This window comes from Eretmochelys imbricata, chromosome 1 (assembly GCF_965152235.1).
Source record: "Eretmochelys imbricata isolate rEreImb1 chromosome 1, rEreImb1.hap1, whole genome shotgun sequence".
NCBI classification, from domain to species: Eukaryota; Metazoa; Chordata; order Testudines; family Cheloniidae; genus Eretmochelys; species Eretmochelys imbricata.
The window spans coordinates 333,371,626-333,394,829 of record NC_135572.1 but is presented as its reverse complement, the minus strand read 5'-3'; the positions used below and the strand labels follow the sequence as shown (position 1 = coordinate 333,394,829).

Sequence of the window (23,204 nt, the reverse complement as noted above, 5' to 3'; positions counted from 1 at the left end):
GGAAAGGGGCAAAGACTACTGAGGAGGTCTTGGGTCATAACAAACACAGACTTGGGCATGATGACATAAAATGGATGGAGCCAGCCATTAAAGTAACTCCACTTCTCACCATGGGGAGGGGGGTGTGTGGGTGTGGGTGTGTGTGTGTGCTAACAAAGGCCCCAATATTACATGCTCGCACAACATGAGCCAATGTGATGAAATGCTTCCGTGTAGGTTACTATTTTGTAACACCAGAACTAGGAACATTTCAGTGGTCTGTAATGTGAACACTTTGAAGCTATTTGTATTTTTTTGCTTACAAGTATTAATTTTTTTTTAACTTCATAAACAATATTGAAAAAGTCTTATTCTTGTTTAAGTATACTAAAAAGTCAGCATGAGATTAGTAGTATTATTTTGTCACAGTATGTGAAAGCAGTTACATTTGATCTAGGATAACCTGTACCTCATCTCTTTTATATGTGGTCTAAAAGGTTAAGTTTACTATTTCAGTCAATGTTAGCACCATAATTTCTTGGGACACTCACCACTCTTAGAGTTGAAGGATTTAACCGTTTAAAAAAGTCAAAACTGAACCAGGTTTGCTAAAAATAATTGCAATACGCTAAACTCTGAAGATATATGGAAGCAGCTCCATTTGAATTCAATGTGAATTGCTCACAATATATCAGAGAGAAAAATATGAGCTAGTATTTTTTAAAGTGATTTGCATGGGTTGATATTTTCTGTCTCACAAATGGTTTGTAGAACAGAGAAAGAAAAACTCCATTTGATTATTAATTATTATTTGTGTAACAACAGCACCCAGAGACCCCAACATAGATCAGGACACTATTATGCTAGGTAGTATATCTGAAAATAATATAAAGGCTCCTGTCCCAAAGAACTTAAAACAGAAGTAGGCGGGACAAAGAGAAAGAAAGTACTACTCTGTCAGTTTTACAGATGGAGAACTGAGGCACAGACAGATTAAGTGACTTACTCAGGGTCACAAAAAAACCCCCAACCTGTGTAAGGCAATGTCTACACAGCAGCTAGTAGGGTGCTTCCTGTGTGAAGACAGACACACTAGCTCTGCTTGAGCAAACATGCTAAAAATGGCAGCATGTCTGGGTGGCACGGGCTAGCTGTCCGAGTACAGTCCTGCCTAACCCCCAGGTATGAACTCAGGAGGCTAACACTAGCTGCTGCAGCCATTTGTAAGCATGCTGGAAAGCACCATCCCAGCTGCTGCGTAGACATATCCTAAGAGCCAGAAACTAAACTCAGATGTCTTTGGTCTGAGGCCTTAATCACAAAAGCATCTTTCTTCCATATAACTGAAGACAAGTTAGCTTCTTAAGATTTAAAATACAAATTCAGCCTTCATTTACATTCTTACAACTCCACTGTGCTCAATTAGTTTGTTAAACACTCACAGTGTAACATTAAGACGTAAGAGGACTGTCTCAAGGATCTCACAGCCTAAAGACGTATACAATACCATCTATGCTGAAAGACCTAGAGGACAGAGATTTTTACAGACTGTACTTTGCTCTATGCAGTCTCACATAGCATGAAGCATACTAACAGCACTTAAATAATGAGGTTCAGTGATAACTGGTGCCCAAAACAAGTGGTAGGGCTGCAGAAGACAAGCCCTCATTGACTTTAGCAAAGCCATTACTGAAAATCCTGTCCTTACTATTTAAGCATATTCATTTTAAGGTTTGCCTAAATGATGTCAGATGGTCCACAGGCTCTATGGATCTAAGTTACCAAACTCAAAAGACATCTCCCTTGCTGTATATCTCAGAGAAGTAAACATTTTATGGTACAGTAGGAAGGTGAACAGTCAATCTTCCTCTTTCCTCATAGAGTTTTTATCTATCACCACACACCCGGGGGGTCAGGTTTTATATAAATATGTATATAAACAACAACACTCATCCCCATTTCCCCCCAGAGGAAATCCCTGGACTTATCTTATATATTCAGAAGAGAAGAAAATGTATATTCTTTAGAGGACCATGAGATACACAAACAGATTTAAAAAAAAAATACAAATAAACAAGCGCAGACAAATCAGCTATCCACTGTAATGGTACTTACCATGGTTTATCCCTTGACACTTTTGAAGGAAAGACTGTGTGCTGTTTGCTAGTGGAGGTAAGTAGATTGTCTTTGGGAGTTTTGAATGGCTTTGAGTTGCTGCTGACAGGGTTATGGCCGCTGATACAGGATTTCTGTTTAATTTGTACTACTGATGTCCTGGAATTGGAGGGTGGAGAAGCTGGAGATGGGGAAGGTTTACATATTGAATTGTGTCTTCGTTCTGTAATGGACAAAGAATACATTTTAAAACATTTCACAGGCAAAAAAATTAAATAAAAGCAGTTAGAAAAGATGAAGTTATACCATTCAGTGTTGCAATCATGAGGCTTTCAGCACACAACATTACACTGGTTAATTATTGTTGAAATCAGTCATAATGCAAATGTGTAAATATGAAACACAAAAACAACTATGTACAGTGCTCTGAAGATTGTTAAACACTATGTAAGTGCTAATAGCAATACTCAGCACTTACCTAACATTTTATCAGGAGATCTCAAAGCATTTTACAAACATTTTACAAACTGTCAATACCTTTGTAAAGTACAGCAAGCAAATATTACTGTACCTAATTTTTAGTACCAAAGGGGAAATGGAGGCACTGAAACGTTAATCCTTAATAAACTGTTCGGTTCTCAGATTACTCACCTAAGGATCTACTAATTTTCTAGGGAGCTCCTTGTGATGGACGTGAGGCTGCTTTGTAATAATTTACGAATACTGTATATGACCTAGTTACTGGGATGTTTACAGTATGAATATGTTGGTTTAGTTTAATTATGGACTGCAAGGAAAACAAATAGAAAGAACAAAGAATAGCTCAAGATAAGCCACCTCTCCAGAAAACACTTCAGGGTTATTAAGAGACAATGCCCAAACTATTGGCAGTGAAGATTCTACCTTCAGGCTCCAACCAAGTTACAAAAATTTGTTTGCCATGGGGGGGTGCGGGGCAATGCTGGGAGCCAGATGAGCAAAAGGTCTATAAACAGTTACAAAGACACTGTGCAGAAGTCAGGTAGTTGGTGAGCTGTTCAGCCTGACATTCAGGACTCACACTGGGGTGGCTGAAGAAGCTAGGTCTGCCTAGCTCTCATTACAGGCTTTAGTTAAGTTAGATAAGCATGAAGGACTGTTTACAAATCTTTTTTCTCTAAATGCTTAATTCTTACTGTTCAGATTAAACAATACTTTGGCTTAAGAAGTCTGTCTGACCACTGGTCACAGACTCCTGAAGGGAAGAACTGCATGTATTGAACCCAGTCGGACCTGTAGGGTCAGCTATTCAACAGATGAGACACAAGATACTGTAGCCCAGGGTCCACTTTAATAGTGGGAGAACTGCAGAATTCCATATCCCAGGAGAGGCAAAAGCAGAAGGCCTGAGACCTGTATGGATGCATTCAGAGGACAGAGGTGAAGCTAGCTCTGTAACCTTGACATTACCAACTTAAATGTAGTTTCTAGAAGATGTAGCACATGTTGGCCCGTAGCCCATGAGAAGAGGTGCTATTTTGGAACTCTAGCTACTCATCAACAATTCCTCTCCTTTAGCACCATTATTATTAAAAAAAATATAAAGATGTTTGTTTTACATTCCATGTGGTACAAAGAATTCCCTCACCCCAATGTTCACAAAGAGACACTAAATTACTTTAATTGACTGTGTAACTAAAATAATTTGCTTCTGTGCTGAGAACCTGTAAGTTAAGTTTTGGCCCAGAATACAGGGAAATAGTTCTTGTCTAAACCCCTCAAATAAGAAGCCTAAAATGAACAATCCAACAGAATGCTACCTATTGCACTACTATGCAAGGCCATTCCATTAACCAAAAGAATATTAACAAGAGCGGATAGCATCATGCTGCTCAAACTAAACGATTTGCATTTGAATGACTACTTGTGCATATGAAGAGTTACACTTTTTGTTTTTGGTATTTCAACGATCTTTAAGCATAGCTTTCTAGGATAGGGTCAAAACATGAAAATACTTTGGCTGGCATATGCCCAAGTACAAATCCACCATTGTCAGGAAGATTCATCTATTACTTAGATTGTAAAAGGAATGTCAAACAAGTTGTTTCCACATCCTTTCCCACACTCACTCTGCCTGTAAGGGTCCAATCCTGCTCTCACTGAAGTCATGGGAATTTTACCACTGATTTTAGTTGGAAGCAAGACAAATTCCTAAATGTTGCCAGTACTGCTAATTTCCAATAACCAATGGCACTTCCCTCTACTGAAGAAGCAAAGAATAAAATAATATCTATGGCAGACAGACATCTATGCAGTGCTTGGGAACTATATGCTGAATACTTAAAGGTGGTGGGCAAAGGGGGACAAAAGTGGAGGTTTACTCCATTTTGCTTCTCTAGAGTTATACTCCTTTTGCTTCTTTATCATGTATAAAAGTGGCTAGAAAAGATTCTTGTCCATCCACCCCAGTTTTTTCCTTGCTTGTTTTTTTTACAGTGGCCATTTAGGTTCTGTCTAGCTTAGAAGACTGTGATGCCTGGAAAACCAGTGCAATGGTAATATTACAAGAGCTCAAAGAAATGGAAGAGAGTTTTAGTCAGAATGTTTTAAACTTTTTTGTTTTTGTCAGAAACCTATTTAACATCAATGACTAAACAACACTTTGAATAAAGGAAGCCTCTCTTAAAGATTCAATACCCCACCCCCACCCCCTTCAAGTAAGTTGTCAGACTCATGATAAACATGCCTTGAGATCTCTCAGGGGTCCTCCAACAGCTCAAGAAACACCAAAGTTGACATTCCAATTTTTTAAAGCTAATAAAAAGCAGTAAAAGAAAAAACTTATAAACATCAGTAAGTAAAAAGAGGGCACAAGTTCAATTTTTAAAATAAATCCTTGTCCGGTCACCTTTTATTATTCTTCTGATTTTGTATTTCAGTTTTCTGGCAACAGTTTTACTTGTAATAAGTCATTTTTGAAAGGTTCTGTTACTTTTCTTATTTAGTTAAACCATATTAATTATTTTATGCAATTTGGTTGCGGACCAGTGTAACATCCTGTAACCCTTTTACTACAAATGTTTTAATTTAATCTACCTTGTCCTGCCAAACAAAAAAAGTTTGAATTATATTCTAAATTTTACCACTACCCTCTTGAGATTCTGATGACAAGGTGTTGTTATGTAACCAACCAAGAACCTCTACAATGACAGACTCCCTGTGAATTAAAACTGTTGGTAAAACCTTTTCCTTCTTAAATATTCAGCATGGACTGCTCAGACTACCACTTCAGCTATTAGTTTTGTCAAGACTGACTGCCTTCTAGAAAATGATACCTTAAGCATTATACCTAAGGATGTAATAGTTGAGGGTGATATATCCCATTTATAGATAATTAAAATTAATCTTCTGGAAAGAAAGACACTCAGGTTAATTTACAGACACACATATTGACCATTTAAGATGATCAGTATTTTAGAGTCATCGAAAGAATCACATATGTGAGCAGCTTCAGTTTTTTTTTAATGTAGTTCTCATTACATGTGATTTTCAACCAAGAAAAAGGTTGAATGGTTCCATCAAAAACGTTCCCAATCAATTAATTCCCAAGAGCAAAGCAATACATTCACAATGGAACTTGTAACTTATGTGAAATGTCAGAAATAAGGAGCACTATATGAATATATAATAATTTATCCCTCCATTTTTAAAACGTATGTGTGTTTGGGGGAAGGGAAGAAAGGTTACCAGGGTAATTTTAATGTTTTACTTAAAGCATAAGAGAATGGCTGACTTTCTTGTGATCAGTACTGACAGTTATATCTGGCAATTCCTTCCATATCTTTGAATACCTACAAACAAAACATGGCTATAAATAACCTTCCACATTTTCAGCAGGTACTTTGAGAATTACCAGAAATATTACTTGGCCTCAGCTGAAAATACCTTAAGGACTGCTGGAAATAAAAGGAAAAATATATACCTCCCTTTACATATGAAAAAGCAAATATCACGTCCATTGTCATACTCAATTGTCTAAACAGAATGGCTGCATTCTTCCCTTTGCAAGTATCTAGAAATTAAGTTTGGTTGTTTAAGCTTGTTTTATTTTTCAAATTACATTTTTATTGATTTGCCAATACATAGCCTATAAAAAGAATGGAAAATAGAAAAACCACAACTGCACACACAAAAATGCACATACAATGTGTACGCTCCCATTAGGTATTTGCACACACGAATATCGAATAAGGATGTAACTGGCCATTTGTCCATGTAAAAATGGGATTTCTACATGCACCTGTGGTAATTGTGCGTGCAAATTAGGCACAGAAGTGCAAGTGAATTTATATGCGTACAATCTGTTGAAAATAAGGTCCTACATGTTCACATTAAATAGCATAATCACTGTACATGAATCAAATAACTTAGTCATACCAGCAAATATACTTCAGTTTTTATTTGAAAAATCTTATAAAATGACTAATGCTAGATAGGTGCCTCTGATAAATCAATACAAGTAATTATAATGCTAAACTGAATTCCACACCTGTTGCAATTTCTGAAGATATCTTGCAATGCTATAAATACATTTGTTCCCCTGAGCAGGTATAAAATTTGGGAGACAACATCACGAATTTACTGGAGTGTTTGTAAATTTATGTTAGCATTACCCATAAATAACTAAATACAGTGCAATTATTTTATAGAAGAACTACTGTCAAATCCACAAGCATTTGTGATCTGTCAGGTAGAACACAAGCAGAGCTGCAATTCTCTTTACAGCATTAATCCTTTTGTGCCTGCCTGCGGGTTTCTGCTCATCCACTGCGGCAAAGTGGATGTTCACAGCAACAAAGTTCGGATTCTGCTGCCAAGGAGTTAACATCTTAGCAGCATTGATCTTTGAGAACAGAGTTCAACTTTCCCCCACTACATTAACATCCATGCATTTTAAGAAAGAAATATAACAAACAAAGTGAAGCTTGTTTTATTTAAAAATTTATTACGAGATCCTAAAGTTTATTTTACTGCTGTACAACTAAGTTTCCCTTTTCTGAATAGCACTGCAAATGATCATTAAACTGTTCCAGCAAACTCTCCATGTCCCATGGAAACATGGATGTAATCCAATTGTCCCAGCCAAATCAGATTTTTGTGCACACCAGATGTGATGTCTTTATGCTGTTTGGGGAGCAAGACTGGATGATCCCTGAATCTCCAGCACTGCTCTTCAAGACTGAGACTCAGTTTCCAGCCCTCTTTCAATGCACCACCACACGATGCAATCCTCTACTTTTCCCAAACCCTCTTCTGCAACGGCTCAAGTCCTCAAGTTCTGGTCTCTGAACCACTTTACTAGTTCCACTGGATCTTCATTGGCTGGTCTTTGGGAAATAACAACAGCTATTCTGCAGGAAGAGCAACATCTCAACTTCCTGTTCAGAAGGGAATGAGTTTCAATTTACCTAGTGACATGAGAGGCTACTTATTTTTAAACAACAGTACGTGCTCAACCTATGTGCTTATACAGATCCATAATTTAAAAAATACAATAATAATCACATTGACACAATGACAATCAATAAGGACGTTCAAATCCACAAAAACTAAAGACTAAAATCCTTCCTCCTCAATTCCATCCCCTCAGAAAAAACGTAAGAAAATAGAAATGCAGCATGCTCTGAAGGTCAACAAACTCAGATTCTGTCTGACCAGTGTCAGTGGAAAAGAGGGGACAAAAATGCAGCAAGTGCCAAAGTTGAAAACCCGCGTCTGAGAATGCCTTGTTCCTAGCTCTCTGACGACTACACTTATAAGATCAAGCATCCCGGCTGATCTCCACTCCTGAGATAAAATATGAAGTAGTCTCTGAAGTACAGAGGAGATAAACCCAAATGTACTCAGTTCAAGTTCATTAATTCTAATGAGTTGTGCCAACTCGTCATATTTTACTAGATTAAAAAGTTGGATCCTGATTTTACTGTACACTAAACAGATCATATTTTGATGTTAAATATGTTTTTTAATTGAGGCAGACTGAAAACACAAGTATATGTTTCTTTCACAGTAAACCACTCTTTCATCCAAAATGCTTATCTTCATTAACACAACTAATTCTAGGAAAAAGACAAAAGATTCAGTTTTCAAAACAGTCTCTTGTGCATCAATGGGAGATACAAGATCATGAAGTGTTGTAAATGGTCAGAAGGGGAAGGCTCAGAGAGGGACAGTTCTGGCCAGGCGGTGGGAGAGAAGAACAAACACCATTACCAAATGAAAAACCTCAGTCTCTCTTGGGATGGCCTAGAAGTAGTTCTCAGGCCAAAAAATCCCCATGCACAAAGTCAGAAAACATGCTAGAACCCTGCCAGCAACTGTCATGTTCAAACACATTTGCAGTTTACCATGATTTGACTTCCTATGTAGACAGAGCCTAAAGGAAAAACGTTGTGTTTTTTTTTTTTAAAAAACAACAACATTCCAGCCTCAAGATTATAATCCTCAACAGGTCAAATAAAAAGGCAATCTACCAAAGAGGGTGAAAATGGTATATTCATTCTAAATTTAATTCATGAATAATTCAGTAAACTCAGCACTTTGGTTCATAGTTCTGTATTATAGTCCATTAGAATAAGCAGAACTGAATTGCTGAAAAAATGTATTAAAAATATTCTGCTGGCAGTAAACAGTTACAATACAGTAAGACTGCGCTTAGTGTTCACATTTGTCACTATAGAAATGTCTTTTTTTCAGTTGTCTTTCTTGAGCTGTACAAGATTTGCAGTCAAATTATTTATATCAGGTCAGACTGAACAATCAGATGACCTTCAGTATAGTAGAAATGCTATTTATCTATCTTTGTTTAAAATATTTAACCAGTGGTTCAATGAAGTGTAATATCCTCATTTACAATGTGATTCTGGTCTATTAAACTTTTATGCCGTAATCGTTATACAGATTAATGTGCTACTTACTCATGATAATTCCGTACAGTGTGCACACATGAAATATTGTTTCTCTGAGTTCTATACTCTGAATTTTAATTACACAGCTATTCACTAGGAAAAGTTGAGCAATTTATTACCTATTATTTCAGTAAATATTGTATGAAATCTTCTACAGTGTACTAATTCCAGGTCAAAGTTTGAAAACGTGCTTGGCATTAGTTCTAATTAAAAACAAAACAAACAAACAACGAACTCCCCCTTCCAGAAACAATTCTAGTTAGGAGCCAGATAACTGAACAACTGAAGTATTGGCAGAGAGGGTCATCTTGCAATAACTGGCAGTTGCTTCATAACCAGAGTTCATAATCACCTTGTAAGCACTTTCATTTTGTAGCAACAACCTAAAAAAAAACCCTACAAAACCAAATATGTGAGGCTAGATAAAAATAAACTCAGATTTGATGCCAACAAACCACAGCAGAGTGTTGCACAATCCAAGGATAACTTTACCAGTGAGAGTTTGTCAAAATAACTGTTCCAAGTCCAGTTGAAAAGTTTTGAAACAATATCCGCAAACTGTATCCACCCTTTAACTGTGCGCAGTAAAGGAAATGGCACAGTCAGTTTCATTTTGATCCTTCTTGTAAACTGACAAAGGAAATAAACAGCCAATTCAAAGAAAAGTACTGTTGTTTCTGATAAAAAGCAGTGCAAGTAGTATACACTCCAGACTAGGTCAAATGGCATAATTTGGAAATTAATTATCAAGTGCTAAAACAACCTCTGTGCTACACGTTTCTTCATTTGCAGCAGATACAAGTTCTACTTCCTAAAATTAAACAGCTAAAACGACTCCCCATTTCTAAAAAGGTCTATAAATAAAGTAGGATCAGCAAAATTATGCAAATACCCTCCTAGAAGACAAAATGTAAACTGAAACCACTTACAGAGAGGAACGCACTGCCAACGTAATCTGATTCTACGACGACTGTAAACATGTTGTACTTTTGGAACGTGAAATGATTCACATTATCACGGACTCCGTCAGAGATATACAGCAACGTGATTAGGTATTGTGCATGTGTTCGGAATCAGGCAGATGACCTGCTGCAACAAATACCAGATCAGTCGTTGCATACACCAACTGTTTTGACTACAGGCACTTATTAAACAACAAGTTTCAGGTCCTACCAGTTGGACACCAGAACTGATCCTGTGCCAAGAACAACAAGCACTTTGAAAAGTGCTGCTTTTTAAAAAACTATTTATACAAGTCAAGTAACTAAGTAATATTGAAACAAAGCACAAAATTAAAAGCAGCAGGAGTAACAGATATACATATTTGTAGATAAAGATTTTATTTATTTATTCATTCTTCCTTGAGGCAGGGGAAGGGTGACCAGATGTCCTGATTTTATAGGGACAGTCCTGATATTTGGGGCTTTTTCTTATATAGGTGCCTCTTACCCCTCATCCCCGTCCTGATTTTTCATACTTGCTGTCTGGTCAGGGGAGGGGCAGGGTACTGTGTGAGATGTTTCGCAGTAGTTAACAGGAGAAACTGGAGCACCCTTGGAGCATCTTTTATTTATGTAACAATGCAGATGTTTCGCTAGGATAACTGCATGAGAGAGAGTAGATAAAACGTCAAGAACCTCACTACTAAATTACTGGAAAGAGCGAAATTCCTTAAAAAAATAAAGTGATATGAAGAACAAGTGCTCAGCATAGATTTCCCAGGATTGCCTGGTGGCTCTTTAGTAACTGGTGTAGAAGGATATCTACAAGGAAAAACTAAGGTGACTAAACTAGAGCATGCTTCCCAAGAAGTGAGTCAGGGACAGTGCCTTCTTTTCTGTTTGGAAAGCAGCTAGCACATCAAGGTCACTAATGGAAATAAATAAATAAATAATGTATGCCTCAGCATAGTGCTAGGAGGCACTGTACTTCTTGTTATCTTTTCATTAAACATAAGAATGAAGTTTTAACCAGCAAAGGTCTGTTAAAAATCCTGCAGCATTTACTGTAAGAACAAAGATGTCCTGGCCAAGTGACAGTTTAGGTAACTGCAATCTGCTGAGCTAAATGTTCCTATAGTTTCAACTGCATAAGGTGGTATTCAATTGTAGTCCAAACTGTCATGATGCACCTGTTAAAAACAGTTATATTTCCTCCCAGAGGTGGATGCATTTCAGTGGACGATGAGATGATTCTTAAATAGTGAATGGAAAAGCTATGGTAATATTTATTATGCAGATTACACAGGACTATTGCAGACATTCACTGACACTGCTATTAATTAAAAGTAGACTGGTAATTAGAGACAGATTGGTCTGAAGGCTGTGGACAACCTAGTCCCTTTTCCTTCCCATTTTACTATGTTAATAGTAGTAGTAGTCGTATGTTAATAGTAGCACACCATGATTGCACAAGGTAAAGTTTAATTACAAGTTTTTCTTGCAGGGCTATATTGGCAGGAATCAGGGAACTTGCATATATTTTCCTCCTGGAATTCTGTGAGGTGGTTTTTATTGCAAACTGTTGTTTACTCAGAGGCAATAACATTAGTGATGTACCTCTATGTACAAGGGAAGAGTAGCTTTTGATAACTTGAAATGCAAAATCTTTTGTTGTTGGGTCAACCTGGTGCAATTCATTTAAGGTACTGTGTTTTATATGATGCTATTTAGTCAAACTAAAAAGACCAGAGATGACAGAAGTACAACAGTAATAATACTCAACAAATGTGTCAACAACCGTAGCTGTAATGTTGTTACAGCTCCTGTAATGACAGAAAAATCGCTTCAAATCAATGTGCTTAATTATGCTGTCTGTAAAATGGGACTGCTCATGCTTGCTTACCCCTTTTGGCAAGTGCTTTGATCTCTAAAGATTAAAAATGCTTTGCACTTTCAACAAGCTCATGTGAGAGACAGGCAAACAAACAAACACAGAAAGGGTAAATGACTTGCATGAGTGGCAATGGAAGGTACTTCGCTGGTGGGCCAGAAGACCTAGCTTTGCTGTTTTCAAGGTTCCTTCCCCACTCTGAACTTTAGGGTACAGATGTGGGGACCTGCAAGAAAGACCCCCTAAGCTTATTCTTACCAGCTTAGGTTAAAAACTTCCCCAAGTACAAACTTTGCCTTGTCCTTGAACCCTATGCTGCCACCACCAAGTGTTTTAAGGAATAGGGAAAAAGACCACTTGGAGACGTCTTCCCCCAAAATATCCCCCCAAACCCTACAACCCCTTTCCTGGGGAAGGCTTAATAAGAATCCTCACCAATTGGTACAGGTGAACACAGACCCAAACCCTTGGATCTTAAGAACAATGAAAAAGCAATCAGGTTCTTAAAAGAAGAATTTTAATTAAAGAAAAGGTAAAAGAATCACCTCTGTAAAATCAGGATGGTAAATACCTTACAGGGTAATCAGATTCAAAACATAGAGAATCCCTCTAGGCAAAACCTTAAGTTACAAAAAGACACAAAAACAGGAATATACATTCCCTCCAGCACAGCTTATTTTACCAGCCATTAAACAAAAGGAAATCTAATGCATTTTCTAGCTAGATTACTTACTAATTTAACAGGAGTTGGAAGGCTTGCTTTTCTGATCTGTTCCCGGCAAAAAACATCACACAGACAGACAGAACCCTTTGTCCCCCTGCCCTGATCTGAAAGTATCTTGTCCCCTCATTGGTCATTTTGGGTCAGGTGCCAGCGAAGTTACCTTAGCTTCTTAACTCTTTACAGGTGAAAGGGTTTTGGCTCTGGCCAGGAGGGATTTTATAGCACTGTATACAGAAAGGTGGTTACCCTTCCCTTTATATTTATGACAGGTGTGATGGGTATTTGCTGTATGATGGTGGGACAGTCACTTATCCCTTGTTTTTTTCATCTGTGATATGGGGATACTAACACTTATTTACCTCCCCAGAAAGGGGAATGTGAGGTTTAATTAGGAAGAGGAGGTTACATACCTGTAACTGCAGGTTGTCGAGATGCATCCCTGTTCAGGTCATAGGGGATTATGGAACTTTTAACTTACAGGGTATGCCCACAATGCAATTGAAGGTGCGAGAGCAACCATGCTAGCTAGATGAAAGCTAGCGCAGGTATACCAACCCATGCTTGCAATCACACCTTTGACTGCAGCACAGATATACCCTTGGACCTTACAGGAGCTCCTGGAAGGAGGAGGGGAGGATTATTGCTCTTTTTTGCTATGTTTTTTGGGGCAGGAACTATTTCTCCTTTGTATTTAGAGTCTAGCACATTTTAGATGCTTCTGCAAACAGAATAATAAAATATAAAAGGAATCAAACTGTTTCTTCTGTTTGTTTTTCTTGTAACACTATGGATGACTAGAGAACTAGTAGGATTATGATATTACAAGTACTAAAGAAGTGAAATTTGAGAATATAAAAGGGAAAATTTTAATTTTAACATCTTAACTTAATTCTAACACCTACTAAACAATTCAGATGAAAGATCTCTGTTAAACATTCAACAAACTCCATCAGTAGAGCATTGAAAAAGATCCCAGTTCTCAGGTTCTCCAAGGAGACCTCCAGCAGAAACAGGGAAGGTACACTATAAGGGAATGTTTCCTCCTCCTCCCGTGACAACTAAATTTCCAACTCAAATGTATAGTAGCAGGCAGGAAACAAGGAGAAAACAGCTATATTATAGCTAGAATAACAGTGTCTGCAATAGTTAAGAACTGAAACCATTAAGCAAACTTAGGATTCTACCCAATATTCAGCTTTTCTAAAGTTTGAGCAAATAGAGTCCAAGACACTTTCCTCAGTGTGGATTGTTGCTATACTAAATTGCAATGTTGTTGTTCTTTGCCTTTGCCTTGTCCTGCTAGTTGGGGTTGGCGGCTCTTGTTCTTTGTCTCCAAGCATTGCTGTCGAGTGTGTCTTCCAAGCTGACACAAGCCTGCCTTCTGTCCTCCTTCAGTGACGCAAACCACCTTTTTCTGGGCCTTCCTTGTGGTCTTTGTCCTGTGGCCGTTAGATCACATACTCTTTGACCAACATATCCCACATCTCGTCATCTCATGTGACCCAACCACCTCAGTTGATAGTCCCTCAGCTTTTCCCCGAGGGCTATCTGCATCATGACTCATACTATTTCACTGAGCAGCCTGCTAGCTCTCATCTTACCCAGCATCCACTTGAGCATTATTATTTCAACAGTATAAAGTAGTGGTTCTCTCTTCCTTACTGGCCAGCATTGCAACCCATACATCATGGCTGCCCTAATCATTATATGCTTTGTTCTTTAGTTTACTTGGCATATTCTCATTGAAGAGAATTCCTGTCAACTCCCCTCATTTGCACCAAGTGCTCTTCATATGACTCCTAACATCCACATCCCTATCACAGCTTAACACTGAACCGAAATATTTAAATTGTATAGACTTTAACTCTATACCATCTAGTTTTACTGGCTTCTCATTGTCTGTCTCAATGAAGCATCACATGTATTCTGTCTTTTGTCATCCGAGTCATAAATTTCAACCTTCCTTCCCGAGCTTTGTGCCTTTTCCATCCTGATTTTTCTTTGTTTGAACTTCTAGGCATTGGATCTTGTTATATCTTTGTCTGCTTGATGGAAGAAAGCAAACTACATTGAAATGCACTATGGAACTTTTAGTGTGCGCCAGCAGGGACCACACAGCCCAGGCAATGTCCGACATGCTGGTGAACATCAGAATTTACATCCTTGCTAGTGCAGACTAAGGCACTGTGCAGACAAGCCCTAAGGTGGTAGGAAAAAAGTATATTATAGTATTTGAGCAATAATATGATCATCTGGCTGAAGACAATTAGAGTGAGGACATACAAGGGGTCAAAGTTCAGGTTAAACATGCAATATCACCCAGGGCATTTCCTGATTTGAGATTGTAACTAATCTCATTTTTTTAAAGGAATTAAATATATTATTTTCACAGCCAATACTGTATAAAGCAATGGACCACTGATCTGCTGTCTTCTCTGGAATTCTGTGTCATATACGAAGTAATCTGTTTTGCATTAGTTCACTCACATTATAAAATACTGAGCTACCAAGACCAGTTTTAAGAAAGGATTGCAACCTTCAAGAAAAGTGTTACTCCAGGAAAATAATGTTGGTGAGATTCTATGGTATGCGCCCTTAACGATATGTCTTCTTTGCAAAGTGAAGGTCTGTTTGTTTCTGCATCTCTGTGCTAGCTTTAATCTAGTTTGTGCAGGTAACAGTAGTGAAGATATGGTGGCACAGGCTTGTTCTTGGGGTAACAGCCTGAGTAGAAGCCTGATGGAGACTCTAGGTGTCTACTCAGGTTGCTAGTCCGAACTATCATGTCTACATACTGTTACCTATGCTAGCTAAATTAAAGCTAGCATGGACATGTCTTTCCATGCTACAAATACACCTTCACTTGCAGTGAAGACATACTCTAAGAAGCACAGCACAAATTCACAATTAGAGGGAAGAGAGGAATAAGTAGCTTTAAGCCACTCTTGCACCCTCCTGATTCTAGGCAGCTCTAGCGGCTAAGGCAGTACCCAGAACACCTTAGACAGCCCTGGAGAGTCAAAGTCTGAAGTTCTCAACCTATTTACCATTGTGGTCCACGTGTGTTAGGTGGGCTGCATCCACACTACATACTACCCATATGGCTCTGAGAATGTCACATGGACTACCACAGCTGTGTGCTGATTGGGCCGCAAGCAGCCCTTAGGCTGCAGGTTGAGAACCACGGGTATAAGTTATGGAAGTGTCTCCCCAGCTGCAGCACTGCTCAGAATCTCCAAAGTGCTATGCTCTGTGGGCTTGCATGGCCCCTACACCTGGACTTTGGAGGGGGTCCTTAAAAGATAGCCTACACCTGTCTTCCTCAGTTTTTGCTCTGTAGGAAGTCCCCCGGTTATATCAATGGCTTAGAGAGAGCCTTTACCTGGCATAAAGGAGCCAGAGCAGGGGATAAAGACCTAATCCTAGATCAGTGGTTCCCAAACTGGGGTTCACAGAACATTACAGGGGGTTTGCCAGAAAAATTTCACTAATGGCGGCCAGAGGACCCTGGGCATTGGGGGCTGCAGGTGGGACCCGGTTGCAGGGCAGACAGCTCAAGCCCCAGGGAGAGCGGGTCAGAGCAGTTGGGGCAGGCAGCCCGAGCCCCAGCGCTATGGGTGGGGCTGGCAGCCCAAGCCCCAGGAAGAGTGGGGCCAGGCAGCTGGGGCTGGCAGCCTGAGCCCTGACAGTCAGCGGGACCTGCAGCCCGAGCTCAGTGGAGCTCAGTTGACCGGGGCGGTCAACGGGGTCCAGCAGCAGGAGCCCCATGGAGTGCGGTGGAAATTTAAACTTAAATCCCTGGAAATATTCATTTTTAGGAAGGGGTTCACAAGATTTCACAATTTAGTGAAAGGGGTTTGCATGCTATTAAAGTTTCGGAACCACTGTCCTAGATCTTTCCTCAAGAGGTCCTGCTATTACGGTACTGACTCTTTCAAAGGCATTCTTTTTATTCTCACAGCACAGAGTATGGCATTTGTATGAATTCTTACTGAAAAGAGTTTTTTCGTATACACGGATTGCAGCCTTTTTTCAGGCGTTCCACTAAGACACTTCAGATTTCTATAGCCCTAGAGAGCTTTGTCTTCATACATGTATACACATTCTTCATTAAGTAAGAGGTTGTTTTAACTGTTACACTGAGCAAAAGAGCCAAAGGTAATGGGATTCAAGCACGTGCACAACTGAAACATTCCAGATCTCTTCATTCTAATGCCACTCTTTCTAGTCAGTGGAGGGCAAACAGAAAAGAGACTCTCAGACAATTTAGGCCCAAATTTGGATCCAATTTTAAAATATTAAGAGACCCTCTCCTGTTCATATGTGGGCAGGATTTTCCCATTAATGACAATGAGAATCATGTGCCCAGATTAAAGGAGAGTATGTGTCCCCTCCAATCTGTTGCAAAATACTCTTCAGGTTCTAGATTTTTTAAAAATCTAGCTCAATCACCCATGAAAGAGACACATTTTAAAGCTGACAAAACAATGCTGTGAGCTCCCCCTACTGGATCTACATAAGCAATTAACCTAAAATACTATACCCTGAGCTATTCTGACAACAGTTTCCACAGTATCCATCCGATGAAGTGAGCTGTAGCTCACGCAAGCTTATGCTCAAATAATTTGGTTAGTCTCTAAGGTGCCACAAGTACTCCTTTTCTTTTTGCGAATACAGACTAACACGGCTGTTACTCTGAAATCTGACAACATTGAGTACAAAGGTGGCAGTAGACAAGAGACATGTTATATGATGCACATTCCCATACTGTTTTAAACCCATTCTTTTCAACCTCACCAAGTAATATATAAGGGTCTTAATCCTGAGGTCCTTGCTCAGGTTTTCACTCAGTTATTATTCAGGCAAGCCCACAATGCCTTTAATGGGAGTTCGCCTGCGTCAGAACAGAAAACTGAGCAAGCACTTCAGTATTTGCCTCAAAGCGAACAGCAAATACAGAACAAATGTTAACCATAGATTTGGGTGATTTCAAAGAAGCTAATGTGCAGAGTTTCTATGGCTCTATAAAAGATCAATTGTTAGATTTGACTAACTTCTTTGAGTAGTACAAGACATACGTGGTGGCTCAAACATTAAGTTCTGGGGATTTTGTTATTTTCATATTACACAATAGCATCAGAAGCCCCAGTCAGGATCAGGGCCCCATTATTCCAGGTGCTCTATGAACACATAGGCCAACGCTGTTCTACTATTACATCTTGTGTGTTCCCCCCACCCACGGTAAGTATTCAGATGCCACAGTAATGGTGTCACTGCTAAAAATCAATCAGAAGATACAAGTAAGTCAGCTTCTGCTGCAACAGAGCTCTTTGTGGAGAGGTAGCAATGGCCAGGTCCCCATACTGGACCACTATTGGACACTGCACAGTTCTCTTCTGACCAGCAGCAGAAGGAAGCATTGAACAACAGATATTTTTCATCCACTGAATTTCATTTTGAGCAGGTAAATCCAAAACTTATTATTGGATGCCTGTGATGGAGCATGCAAACCCCACACTTGTAAGTTAATCAGCTGCTCTGGGTCCATCCCACCTCAGCTTCAAATCATTCATGGCTTGGAGAAGGAGCTCAAAAAGGCCAGCTCAATAAAGCAGCAGACAGTGCACGTGTATTGACTTTCATTCTGAGCTCCTACTGTCGATCCACTTACACCTACGACAACATCTTAGATGTGTCTCAACTGATCTGCAGACAGATCTCCCGAACCAACAGAATCAGAGGGAACAGAGAAGAATTCTCTATTTCAGTCTGAAAAAGGAAGTTTGTCAATGATGCAGGATCTTGTTTTACTCTGAAGTGACCTTCCAGCAGAAATGGAGATAATGAGTATTCTCCTTGATAATAAAGGGTAGGTCTAAATTGCAAGGTAAGCCCAGTTTTAGGCTAAGGCTTGAGCCCACACCCACCTTCCGTCTACACACAAATCTCTCAGACTTGGGCTCAGACCAGGATCCTGCGGGATTGGAGATTCTGAGTCTGAGTCAAGCTGGGACCCAGGATTCAAGTCTTACTTCTTTGCAGTGTAGATACAGCCCCCCTGACTTGGATCCTGGGAATTCGCTAAAAGTATCCCATAAACCCATAAGCCAACTTCCTCTGTCCTCTCTAATCCAAGAATCTCTAGTCAACTCCCAGGAAACAGAATCAGGTCCTCTTGGTGCAATTCAGGAGCACATAGTCAGTGCTTAACCTTTCCATTGCCTTCTGAACACCGAACTGCAAACACACCAGCAGAGAGTCTTCTCTGTTTGTTGACAGAACAGGACAAGCCTTTTGCAAGGCACGCTGCTTCATTGTGACTGGAGCACAGCCAGATTTTGGTAAATTCCTGATGTGAGGCCAGCAAAACAGTGAACTTTAGTAAAAATACCAGAAATAACCATGCATACCAGCAAACAGCAAAGAAACTGGCAGTGCTGCAAATTTATCCGACCAGTGCAAGAAATGGATTAAATGACCAGAACTGTACCTCGGGCAACTTGCTGACATCATGCCCATTTTATGATGGGTTTGACTGGTGCTGGGCACTGCACCAAGCACAGAGCCAACAGAGGTGCATGATGACCTATTCAGCCGGATGGTGACCTGCTGGTCCCAGAATCCAGCATGGGGACTGATGGGAGCTAGCAGCAGGCGCTGAGTGAGGACAGTGAAGTGAGACTGTTGCTGAAACCAGTCCCAGAGGAGGCTTTGGAGCAGGATCAGCAGTAGCACATCCTGGGGCCATACTGGAAGGAGCTGTTTGATGCCTTTCCCCAAGGAACAGCCTGCCACAGAGCCTGTAGCACACACGAAAGGGACAGAAGCTGGTAAGTTTCTGGCTCCATTTTAAAGTTTATTAATATAACAATGGGAGGGATTTCTGTTTTATGAACCAATGAAAAAGTTATTAGAAGCGCTAGCTAGCAGCATGTATTTGCTAATGGAGTATCATATGCTACCAGTGGCTTGGCTCCCCTCACCACGTGTAGTTCAAAATGGTGACCAGGAAAAATAAACAATAAAAATGCCTTGAAAGTGAATCTTTACTTGAGAAGGTACAGATTTTTGCTAGGGCATTCCTGTTTCTTAAAAACAATAACCTCACATTGGCATACCTGGAAATATGCAGCTCTGTAACCAATGGTGTAACGAGCTGCCTAGAAAGAGTAACAGGAGGGGGAGGGGGAATGAAGATGAAAATGTTTTTCATTTACAAATCTAGTCCATTTCAGTTAGAAGTAGTTCATGCCGGTGACAAAATCATTTGTGCCAAATTTGACCGAGATTAGAAATTTTTTCCACAAATGTGCCAGAGGGAGAAGCGGAGTAAGGGGATAGCTGTGGAGTTCTGTGTATTTGCATGCAGCCATAACAAGACAGGCCATATGAAAGCTAACATATCATCCTGTTGATTCCCTCATGAATTCTAACCAAACGTGGGTGCTGATCGCTGCAAACGATTGCTGAAGCAGGAACTCCAGATAGGTAGTCACATTTCAGTGGAGGGAAGCTGACCAGCCCACTCCACTCAGATGTGCTGTTCACTCACTATACATTTGAATACTTTGGTTGGATACACTGCAGGTTTCCCACCAGCAGCTTAGGATAACGTCTCCCTTTGCCAGCGGGGCACCACAACAATGGTTATGTCCTCCAAAACGTGGAAGTGCTGAAATGACAGAAAAAGCTTTTGTAGCACAGTCACTGATAGCCCCTCCCTCCCCCAACTCAAGTAGTGCTGCAATTTCTAGAAAACACAAAACAGCGTTAAATTTTTAACTTAGTATGGTCTTTGGACTTCTGATGCTGCGATTAACCCAGCCATGTCCAGGGAGCTTCTGTGATCCGAAGCATCCCTCTCATAATATACTGAGGTTCAGTTTGGAAAAGTAACCTTTTATGTCCTTGAAATTCCACGAGGATTTCTTTTTGTGCTCCTGCACTGAGCTATTGAGACAATAACCCTCTGTGTCTTGTCCTATTACGGGCCCCTTGACGTCTACTGGCTGCTGTTCGTCCACAGCTCGCCCACGCTGCAGCAGAACCTGGGTCACTGTATCTTCATGGACCTTTCCAAGAGGAATTGTTTCTGTGATGAATTTATGGTGGAAGTTCTGAACAGGGCCAACAAGTAGGTCCAGTCCCAAAGACAGAGCGATTTACGGCTAGAGGAAAGGCATGGCAAGAGGCCAGCAGGAAGGCTCAGGCTGGCTGAACAGCTTGAGGACAAGGTTTCAGTGCGGGAGCAGGAACTTGCTTCACAGTTCCTGGAACAGGAATGGCGGCTAAAGGAGAAAGACAGAGCTCAGCAGAGAGAACTGTCTGAGTGGCTGATATCACTAATGGCCACAAAAGTAGCGGCTCCTACTGTATCACCCACTCCACAGCCCGAGTCCCCTGTGTGGTACCATGTGATATAGTCCAGAAATAGCTTGGAAAACTCCATGGCTGAGTGGTCCATGCAATCAGCCCCCCATGAGTGGCTTGGCAGGGCAGCTTTGCTCCATGCAACCCTCCATATTGACCCTCTCCCCTATGGATGCCTCCATCCTTCTCCCCTGGCACCAAATGAACAGCAAATGGGGAAAGAAGGGAAAGGAGAACCAGGGAGTGTGGTAGGAAACATGCAACAGTTGGGGTTTCTGTCTCATACATGGTTTCATTGTTTGCACTTGTTCATACATTGATTTTTCTGTTTTTTAAGGTTCTGTTGTTATTGGTGTTTTGGTGTGGTAATGGCAGCTGGCCTGCCTGGCAGTGGGTTAATGTACTTCCCTAATACAAGTTTATTAATAAAGCTTTTTATTTTATCACATCATACAGTGTCTATCTGAAATAATAAAGGTAAATACACGAAAAGGGAAATTTAGGAATTAGTATGTAAACGCTATTCATCGATACAGTTGTCTACATCAATCCATACTGTGAATCATCAAAGACAGTGGGCTAAGTGGTTATGTCATTCATAAATACATCACAGGGCAATCAACCCCGACCATTCCCAAGCACTGAAAACCCCCCACACAATGAGGCCCATTCCCTACCCCCACCCCAGCACACTCGTAAAGATACATTTCTTCCTCTTTCATTGGACCATGCAAGTCCATAATGCAGGAACACAAAGTATCCCTGACTTCTGTTTTCTGGGTGCATCCAGCTCCAGTTGTGGTAGGTGCTCTTCCTGGCTGAGTGTACTGATTCAGTGGACCCTGGCTTTCATAGGCCCATTCAGAAGGAAATGGCTCACCTCTGGCTTCACAAAGGTTGTGAAGAGCACAGCAAGGCACAGTAATGCGGACAGCATTGATGACACTGGCATGCAAATGGATCTGTAGACATCTCCAAAACTATTTCTATCAGCCTAAAGCACATTCAACAACCATTCTACATCAGCTCAGAGTGTAATTAGAGTGACATCTTTTGTCAGGGCCTCTGAAATCAGGGTACAGTTTCATAAACCAAGGCAAAAGGGGGGTATGCAGGATCACCCAGAATAATGGTGGGGACAGTAACCCGTTTATGAGACTGTCATTTGGTAGGAATAGTGTCCCAGCCTGGAAACAGAATGCCCAAACAATGAAAAACGGTAGTATCATGAACTTTCCCAGTGCAAGCCACAGTCGACTTTCCAACGCCAAACTGGTTGGCAGTGGACTTGTAGCAGCCTGGGCTAGCCAGCTTCCAGGAGATTATGGCAATCTGCTTTAGGATCAAGATGGCCGCCCTCATGTGCGTATCTTTACGCTGGAGGGTGTGGGAAAGCTGCTCACAAAGCTCCAGAAATGTAGCTTTCTTCATGCAAAAGTTCTGGACCCCCTGCTGGTCATCCCAGGTCTGCATGATGATGTGATCCCACCAGATTGTGCTTGTGGCCCTGCTCCAGAAGTGCCAGGCTAGGTAGGGGGCACCAGCAGCTGTGCCAAGTGTCATGAGCATCAGCCTCTTCAAGTCTGCCATGTCTGTGTCCTCCTCCTGCTCCATCATAAACTGTCAACTGCCTCTGGTGGGTCAGAAAACACTGCTGACATGTCCACCTGCGTCTCACAGAAGCTCTGCCTGTCTCCTGACACAGGAGTGAAAGTGCAAGCAAGAGAAGGTCTTCAAAAGGCTCCTCCTCCACATTGCTGCCTCTGATAGCTGGAAGCACACAGAGCAAAATGACTGCTCGGCAGGATGTGTTGGCAGGCTGTTCAAGTTTCCTAGAATGTGCGGTTTGATGGTCAAGTTTTCTCATAGTGCACCATGATCAAAGGGCTAGAGCGGCCACGTTTCAAGAGGATGCAAGGGAGTCTGGGATACAGTTGGTTTGACTTGTATCTACATTCTGCTATGTGGAAACCAGAGCCGCAGGTTTGAGCCTGGGTTAGAAAATTCTTAATGTAGGGTTAACAATCAGTGTAGATGCTCAAGCCCTGCATTCTCTAACCCAGAGTCAGCTGAATTTGGATTTACATGGCAGTGTAGACATATAAAAAAAAAAAAGGTGTGTCTACACAGCAATTAAACACCTGCGGCTGGCCTGGGTCAGCTGACTTGGGCTTGTGTGGCTTGGGCTGAAGGGCTGCCCGAACATCTACACAGCAATTTTACAGCCCCACAACCCA

The 23,204-nt window shown here is 40.7% G+C and overlaps 1 protein-coding gene across 6 annotated transcripts in view; it reads right to left on the bottom strand.

Annotated features, from left to right (window-relative positions):
• ATXN7L1 (ataxin 7 like 1) overlaps positions 1 to 23,204 on the bottom strand; it is a 203,032-nt gene that overhangs the window by 75,678 nt on the left and 104,150 nt on the right. For 4 of the 6 annotated variants that reach the window (XM_077835519.1, XM_077835520.1, XM_077835527.1 and 1 more), the window contains one exon: positions 2,095 to 2,317. In XM_077835519.1, coding sequence (XP_077691645.1) covers positions 2,095 to 2,317 — 223 coding nt within the window. Of the gene's footprint in view, positions 1 to 2,094; positions 2,318 to 9,970; positions 10,050 to 19,087; positions 19,161 to 23,204 lie in introns of those variants that run through there. The other 2 variants (XM_077835566.1, XM_077835556.1) reach the window with 2 other exon arrangements.